The sequence below is a fragment of the Lotus japonicus genome, chromosome 2 (genome assembly GCF_012489685.1).
Source record: "Lotus japonicus ecotype B-129 chromosome 2, LjGifu_v1.2".
Classification (NCBI taxonomy): Eukaryota; Viridiplantae; Streptophyta; class Magnoliopsida; order Fabales; family Fabaceae; genus Lotus; species Lotus japonicus.
In genome coordinates, this window is record NC_080042.1 from 56,537,595 (window position 1) to 56,547,094 (window position 9,500).

Sequence of the window (9,500 nt, forward strand, 5' to 3'; positions counted from 1 at the left end):
ATGGTGTCGCCTTGCTTCTAGAACACGGTAAATGCCCAGACAACGCTGCAATCCTCCCTATTAACTTTTTTCACCTCTTTAACTGAAGTTGGGCTTTTCATTTCCAGAATTGTTTTACACTTGTCTGGGTTGACTTCAATTCCTCTTCATGTAATCATAAAGCCCCAAAACGTTCCACTTTGATTGCCAAATGAACATTTTTCGGGATTCAAACACATATTGTGTTTTCTTATTTCACCAAAAGCTTCCACCAAATCTCAACAATGAGCCATCATCTCCTCGGATTTCACCACCATATAATCCACATAAATTTCCATGTTTCGTCTCACTTGGCTTTCAAAAACCCTTACCATCAATCTTTGGCAGGTCGCCTCGACATTTTTGAGACCAAAAGGCATAGTTTGATAACAATAATTTGCCTAATTTGTCATGAAGGTTGTTTTCTCCTCATCGGGCGCATACATTCTGATCTGATGATATCCTGAATAAACATCCATCAAGCTTAGCATACCAAATCCCAACGCCCTATCCACCAGTTTGTCAATATTAGGAAGAGGATAAGAATCCTTGGGAAAGTGGTTTCTTAAATCTGAATAATCAGTGCAAATTTTCCACTTTCCATAACTCTTCTTGACCATCACCACATTAGCAAGCCACGAAGGATATTTAACTTCTCTTATAAATCCTTCTTCCAGCAACTTGTTAGTTTCCACTTTCACAGCTGTTGCTTTCTCCTCCCCCATTTTTATTTTGAATTGTGCAATTGGCTTCGCCGCTGGGTTCAAAGCAAACTTATGGCATATGAAATCTGGATCGATTCTTGGAAGATCCCGTGTGTCAGCACCCAATTTTGTCCTACTTTTAATAAAATTAATTTAATATAAAAATTAGCATTCAAAATTATATTTATAGTAATTAATTAAATGATTGCAGAATTATAATATTAATTAAATAAATAAATACGAAAATAAATAATAAATACCAAAAATAATTTAGATGGGCTTTTCTTGCTCTTCAAGAATGGTGAGGAATGATTCCCAAGAATATTCTAGGAGTGGTGAGCAAGAAACCCTAGACCTGCAGCTATAAATAGAGAGAGGGTGTTTGTGGTGAGATCATGTTCGGAGAGAGGAGAAAGAGAGTAAAAAAAAACTGAGTGTTCACTTTTGAGTTGTAGTTCCATCTTTGAACTGCAACTCTAAAATACAAAATATTGAGTGTGAGTGTGAGAGTAAATTTCTAGTAGCAAGATCATCAAGCGGTGATTGAAAAGGTTTGGTCCGTGCCTCATTATACACATTTGCTCTTTGGGTATTTGAATAGATAGCATGATTAGGGACACTTATTATTAAACCATATGAATTTCATGCTTGCAACTTGATCTCTGATTCTGTTCCTTTGCTTCCTTGTCGGTTCCCGTCTTACTAAAGGTAAATGATGCGTTTTTTTATTTTCTTTCTAACATGGAATTAGTTTTCTTAGATAGAATGATATGATTCTTGCCTAAAATAATATATTTGTTTCAAGTAAATATGGTACATGTCGTGAACCTTTCTTTCCTCTCCTATAATTAACCAAAACTCAATCTTTTAAATCTCAATTTCAAGCAACATGATAAAAACGTTTGTGGCTGTCCTTTTGTAAATAAAATACACCCACCAATTTAAATGGTCTATTTTCTAAAGAAAATTAAGATCTCTTAGTATATGATTAACCTTTTTTATAATAAAAAACACAAACCAATATAAAAATATTCTAAGAACTACGTGGCCTTGAAGACTCCACTGCACAATGGGGGATACGTAGGCGCAAGCTTCAAAGCTTGTCGGGCCTAATCAATAAATAATCTTTTTTATTTATCTAATTAGAATCATGTAAAAATAATATTAAATCTTTTTTTTAATACGTAGGTTTAAAGTTATTAGATTTTGCACAATTAATTAGAGGTACCGTTTTTCTAAACGGACATCGTGGGGTGCTAAAACCTTCCCCACATGTAAGTGACTTTCGAATTTAGATCTCTAATCGCAGACTAGTTTGAATTTATTTTGAGGGTTCCAATTTCCCTAAATAAATTGGTGGCGGCTCTACATTATTTTTCGCCGCAACCCCGGTTGCGACAGTTGGCGACTTCACTGGGGAATTTGAGAGTCATGCCTGATGATTGATTGTGCAAAATTTATTGATTTATTTACCTCTTTTATTTATTTATTTATAAATTATTTATCTGTTTTTTTTTCATTGTACTTGTTATTTTCTCTTTTGTAATATTTTATGAACTCTAGGGTAGAAGACTAGCAACAATATTGTGTGGATCTATATTTGTGCTTGTTTCTTGCAGACGGAGTAGTTTATATAATTGTATACTTTCACTTACCTAACACACGTTTTGGGCTCTATACTTGAGCCTTGGAAAAACCCTAGATGAGTGGGGACTCCGGTGATGGCATGTGAGCTATGTCTCCCTGACAGTCATTGGATGTCTCACCCTGATTTCTACTGTCATCTTGGACTTACCACATGTGACCTTTGGCTCCCTGTGGCTAAGCTCATGATGACAGGTTCAATCAGGGAACCTTTTCAGTTGTGAGTTCTAGATCCATCCCTAAACATTACACTTTGTAGTTTTACCCATTACACTTGGAAAAACCCTAGGATAAGTGGGGTCTCCGGTGTTGGCATGTGAGTTGTGTCTCCCTGACAGTCACTGGATACCCAACCCAATTTCTACTGTCTTACCACATGTGACCTTTGGTTCCCTGTGGCTAATCTCATGATGTCAGGTTCAATCTGGGTGCCTTTTTTTTAGTTGAGTTCTAGATCTGTTCCTGAGCATTACGCTTATAATTTTACCCTGGCCGATCATTTGAATTAAGGTTTCTCTATCTCTAAAAGGATCCAACTTGTATTGTTTAGAATATCAATTTTTTAGTTGAGGCTCATCTACTTTCCATATTTTTTAGGAGTCCGTTTTCTCTTGTTTTTTGTAAATAGTTTCATTTATTATTCATTCTTAATAAAAACAAATATTTTCTTTATTCACAATTTTTTTTAAATAAAATAAGTTGAGATAGAATTCTCTATTTGTTCTGCTTACAGAAATCTCACCATTGCTCCACAACATCAATTCATCCGCAGCCCAATCCAAACACGTTCTCGTTACCGGGAGCAGACTGTTTCTCAACCAACCTCAATGGCAACCACTCCTGACCTGAATGCGAGCAAGACCATGGAACAGAGGATCGAATCTTTGGAAGGGAATGTGAGTCAGATTCTGAATTTGCTTAAGGCCCTGAAACCCCCAGGAAAAGATGCAGAAATTCCAAGTGAAGAAGAAATTGAGAAGGAGGAACCTGAAGTTGAGATTGTGAGTTCAAAAGATCCTCAAGCAAAGGAGGCTAATAGTTATGCTGGAAAGGTTAGTGAAGAAGAAGCTAAAATGATGAGCAAAATGGAGATATTGGAACAGAAAGTGAGGGCTATGCAAGGTATGGAATCCTATGGAAGTTTAGACATGCAAAGCTTCTATCTATTTCCTGACATGGAGATCCCACCAAAATTCAAAGTTCCAGACTTTGAAAAGTTTGAAGGGAGATCAGACCCCGTGATTCATCTCACTATGTATGCGCGTAGCATGGCTGCTTACTACCAAAATGAGAAGCTGATGATACATTGTTTCCAACATAGTTTGACTGGCGGAGCCTTGAATTGGTTTTTGCATCTTGACAAAAACCAAACAAAGACCTGGCGTGGTTTGGCAGAGTTATTTGTGAAGCAATACCAATACGTGACTGATATCACTCCAGACAGATTTGAGCTGCAAAGAATGAAGAAGGCAGAGAAGGAGTCATTCAGAGAATATGCCCAGAGGTGGAGGGAGAAGGCTTCTCAAGTTTATCCTCCCTTGAGTGAAAAGGAGATTGCTAGAGTCTTTGTGCAGACTCTGGAAGGTCCATATTTTGAGAGATTGGTAGGTTGTGTCACAAACCGATTCGCTGATATTGTCATTGTAGGGGAACAGGTGGAAGATGCTATTAGAGAAGGGAAGTTGAACGGAGCAAATGCCCAATTGGACAAGCAGAAAAAGTCAATGTTTCAGAAAAAAGAGACAAAGGTTCACATGGTTGGCACTCATCATTATCCCTCCCATCAGCCAAATTATCAACCTTCATCATACGCCATCTCATTCGCAAAAAATGCACCTACAACCCAAAACCAGCCCTACGAACCAAGAAAGGAAAGACCAAAAATAGATCCAGTTCCAGGTACCTACTCAGAAATTTATGATACTTTATTGAAGGGAAATATGATAGCTCCTGAGGTACCACAACAAGTCTCCAACCCTCCCCCGAAGTGGTATAATCCAGCTGAAAATTGCAAGTACCACATGGGAGCGCCTGGGCATACAATCGAGAAATGTTGGACCTTCAAAAATCGGGTGCAAAAGTTGAGGGATGCTGGTTATCTGAATTTCGAAGAGAAGCATACACCGCTTGCAGGATCGAGTGTTGAAAATGACCCGTTGATGAAGCATTGAAAGTGGTTGGCAACGTCTAGTTTTTTGTTTTGATTTTTTTTTTATTTATTCTCATTTTGAATGTACTTGCGTACTTCTTTTGCATCAGTAATAAAATTATCGTCTTTTTGCTCATATTATTTTGCAATTTACTCAAAGGAAAAAGTGAAAAATGGAAATAGTGAAGAGGATTAAATGCGCCAAGGTTAAAAGTGTTGTCCTAAAGTTTTTCTAAAAAATAAGCAATCATTTTTGAAATGAGGTTTGGCCATGTTTCTCTACCCAAAGGTAAAAAATAACAATATTTGACCCTTGCCACCCACTTTGAGCCTAAAAATGGAATTTCCTTCATTTAACCTTGGACAAGGATTGTCCCTACAATGGGGGCTAGTGCGATATTTTCAGAAGTCGGTTAATGCCCTCACATTGGGGGCTGACCTAGTTTCGGATCAATTCAATCTTTTTTTGATAGCAAAAGAAAAATAAAGCAAAAAAGAAAAAAAATAGAAAGAAAAAAAAGAAGAAAAAAGAAGAAAAGTAAAAGAGCAAAAGGAAAAGCAAAGAATGAGAAAAGTGAGATTTATAAATGAATATTCTATATCCAAAAACTGGCGCTAGAGAATCCTTTGTCTCAATTAACCCTTAAACACTTCTTGAGCCTTTAATATCCTTTTCTTTCACTACCCTTCTACCCACTGGCCATGTTACAAGCCGAATAAAGTCCATTCTGATCAAAGATTGATTGCTCTTGTTTCTTAAACTTTAATTTTAGGACAACACATTTACACTTGTGCATCTTTTCTCCTTGAAAAAAAAAAGAAAAAAGAAAAAAAAAAGGAAAAAAGAGAAAAATGAGAGTCAATTGAAATATTTTTGAAGTGATAGGAGTAAAATTTTGATCAATAGTCTGAAGCAAGGATTGTCAAGGAGATTTATGGGTCCTGACCTTTTCGCATGCGCAGCAGATCGTTGAACTGACCATCACTTGGGGGCTTGTTGCTCTTGATCTATTCCCAACACAATAAGAATAATGGGGAGACATTTCTCGTGGCTTGTTACCACCCTCTAAAAATCCTTTACTTGAAAACAATCCTTTTATCTATCCACTAGGTGTTGTGCTGCAATGGTGAAAATAAAACCTTTTTGAAATTCTGAGAATGCTACTTTTCCAAAGTATTTAAAAGAAAATGTCAAATTTGGATTGATTTTGGAATACAATTCATGAAGCTCCAGTTTTACCCAAAAAAAAATTTCATCATTCCAGGTATATAATTCTCTTTATCTCGAGCATTGTGATGCTTGACTTCTCCTCAATTATCTAATTTGGGGCTTAGCCCATAGGTACTCGTGCCTAGTTCCCCCTTTAGGGTACCGAGACCCTTATTATCTCTTATTCAGGCATTAGAATTCCTCGTAAGAGTTGTCGAGTGTCTGTCTTTATCACCTTAGCGAAGATGTTAGAACTCCACGTCGATTTGTTGTCCGTGTTGTCGAGCATCTAGTGCTCTATCACCTTAGCTCAAGCGTTAGAATTCCCTGTAGATTTGTTGTCCAGGTTGTCGAGCGTTTGTTGTTTTATCATTTATTTCAGACATTAGAATTCCTCGTAAGAGTTGTCGATTGTCTGTCTTTATCACCTTAGCAAAGATGTTAGAATTCCACGTTGATTTATTGTCCGTGTTGTCAAGCATCTGGTGCTTTATCACCTTAGCCCAAGCGTTAGAATTCCCTGTAGAGATGTTATCCAGGTTATCAAGCGTTTGTTGTTTTTATCTCGTAATTCACGTTTACTTGCTCATTGATTACATGCTATTGAGTGTTTGATGTTTGTCTTGTGATCCGGCCAAAATTGGCTGCTTGTGACTTTGCCTGACCTTTCTCATCGAAAGGTAAGCAAAGGGGGGCTGCTGTCAGCACCCAATTTTGTCCTACTTTTAATAAAATTAATTTAATATAAAAATTAGCATTCAAAATTATATTTATAGTAATTAATTAAATGATTGCAGAATTATAATATTAACTAGTTTTTAACCCGTGCCTTGCACGGGGAATTTAATTTTGGATTTTTTAATTTTATTTTTGTTAATCAATTAATATCTTTTTTTTATTTATTCTATATAGGTATTTGGTTTATTTTTCGTTTTTTACACATTTGTGGTGTAGGTTTTTTTTTTGCAAAAGTAATGTGTTTAAGGGTCGAAAGCACATTTAAATTGACGTATGCACGAAGATTTGCAAACATAAAACGATTTATTGAATATTTTAGTAACATGGTCAATATACGAAAAACAAATGTCAAAATGTTTGAAAGTTTCCACCGAAGTCAATTTACCAAAAAAAACACATTGTCAATGTGGGTAAAGACATAAAAGTGAAAGTTTAACACATAGGCTCTTTATTTGTAAACAATCTTGAGGAAATGCTACTAATTCTTTGAAAACTTGATCTCTTTGAACACATTTGCATCGTTACTTCCAACAACTTCTGTTATGGATCCATCGTCTGAACGACGTTTAATAAGTGTGTTGGAGTCCTCAATTATAGGTGGAGGTGTGTTTCGTTTAACACATTTAGTGATTGTCTGCAAAACAAACATATTTTAAAATAGTGATGACCAATGTCTAAAACAAACCTATTTGACAATAGTGATGACCAATACCTTAATTGGAGATTTTACATTTGAATCAGAAATATCAAAATTCATTATGTAGATATAAATAATCATTATTTAGTAATAAGAGTTTAAAATTTTACCTTTGTTTTGAATTTTGAAATTATTTGTGGGTCCTTGCAAATTTTCAAGACGTTAAATGCTGATTTAAACCACCTTCCGCATCTATCCTTCCCTTCAACCTTGAAAAGAAATTCCTTGTGCATTAAATCTACAATTTCTTGTGGGGGGTCTTCCATGTTCCCGGTCTACATTGAATTTAAATTAAAATGAAAAAATTAATATATTATGAATTAAGTGAGCAATGAAAATGTACCTTTTTTTAACATGACTATGTTTACCTTTTCCATTTTTTCCAATATCTCGTTGTCGTTTTTGTTCATCAGATAACAACCTTCGCGATAAAAAACGGTAAACGTTGCAGATCCAGTATCATCAGCAACAATTTGTACCTGATGTAAACATTAATAATTAATATTTTACAAATTAATTCATTTATCGAATTTGTAGATATCGTATGGTAGGAGTGACATGCTTGTTACATTTTTCACAATAATATTGTGCTCCGTCAGAGTATGCTGCTGAGTGACATTCACAGTTATGGTAATACCAATCATTTGTGCTCTAAATTTTCTTAATCGTGGCATATATAATGAATATTGTACGCTGTAGAAATGAATAAAATGTAAAAAAAATCGTAGTTACAACTGATTGTTAGATTAACAGTGATGATAACATATGTAAATGTAATACGTTTAAATGTAAATACTCAGTAACATGTTTTTTTAAATGGGAAATGATTGTACTTGATTTTGTTGTTATTTTTTTAGATAGTAATTTATTTATAGAAAAAGTAATTAAATTTGAATAGTGTAAACTTTATTTTTCTAAAAGGAGGGATTATAGTGTCTACTGTTTTTATAACTCAATATAAAACACACTATTTAAGATCCATTAAATATGTTTATATAGTAACAAAAAAAATACGTTTATATAAGAGTTTTTATATTTATTAAATGATAATTAAAATACTCGTTAAAAGACCTTTAAGTAGCTTTTTTTTCCTTTTTTAAATACGGTATTTACTTTTAAAGATTTTTTTTTTAAATTGATTAAAATATAATTTTTTTTAAAAAAATTAAATAAGTGTTCCATCATTTTTTTTACAAAAAAAAATGAAAACGTTTTTTTTAAATAATTGAATATAGTAGCTGTTGTTTTAACTGTTGACTATGAATTAATCTTTTTTAAAAATGTTCAAAATGTGTATCAAAATCTTTTTTTCCTATTATAACGTTATGAATTTAAAGCAATTAAATTCAATGAAAGAATATAAGAGTTTATGGTCTAATTAATTGATATTTTATCTCTTTATCTCATTATTCATGTGTTGTTAATTTCCCATAATAGGTGATTATTAAATTAGTTTAATAAGTATTTAAGTTTGTAGTTAGTGTTTAAAAAACTCCAACCCCATGAATTTTGTATTTAAAATGCATTTTTGTTTAGTGTACTAACATTAAATGTTTATTTACTAATTTAATAATTTATTCATTAATACTAAGTTAATAATATAATAAGTAATTGTTTATTTAATTAAAACATTGAATGAAAATCAATGTATGTTTTTTTTTAATAAAAAAAATGTCTAATAAATTAAATTAAAAGTGATGAGAACATACCGATCTGCAAGTAACCAAATTTTTAATACTTGTGCTTGGGAAAAGCGTCAGGAACTCATCTTTTTCAGTAACGTTTAATCTTTCAATCACAACGTTCATTAGTTGAGTATGAACTGTGTCACACTCAAATAATCTGCGAAGAAACAAAAATTATGTTGTTATTTGTCATCTAAATTTGTTCAAAGTAATATGAAATCCACATTGCATACATACCTTTCTCTGTAAGACACTGCTTGTGGAATGTCATGATTGAACATTACTTTAGTGCAGTTTAACCCAACAGTTAGTTTATATTCCCCTGGAAAAAAAATTAGCGATCGATTGTAAGTTTAAGTTTGAACATGTTGATTTATTATATAGAAGTTTATGTTTGTTTGTTGCTCAAAATAATTAAATGTACCTTGATGAATTGTTACAACTTCCAACAATATGATAATAACAACATGTTTGTGGTCTTTTGAATTTAGAAGTGCATCCAATTCGTCGACAAATTGGCCGTATAAAAAACATTTAATTTTTTTGTTGGAAAAAAATTAAATAAAAGTTGTTAAATTTCTTCCGTAGGAATTTACAGAAATTAATAATACTAATTTGTTATTGATAAAAGCAAATTTACCCTTGAGATTCAATT

The 9,500-nt window shown here is 33.4% G+C and overlaps 1 protein-coding gene across 1 annotated transcript; it reads left to right on the forward strand.

Moving 5' to 3' along the window:
- The first annotated feature begins 1,132 nt into the window (after positions 1–1,132).
- On the forward strand, positions 1,133–5,881 carry LOC130735472 (uncharacterized). Its single transcript, XM_057587443.1, has 2 exons — positions 1,133–1,273; positions 3,100–5,881. The coding sequence occupies exon 2, from the start codon at positions 3,194–3,196 to the stop codon at positions 4,535–4,537; it is 1,344 nt and encodes a 447-aa protein (XP_057443426.1). The 5' UTR covers positions 1,133–1,273; positions 3,100–3,193; the 3' UTR covers positions 4,538–5,881.
- The last annotated feature ends 3,619 nt before the right edge of the window (positions 5,882–9,500 follow it).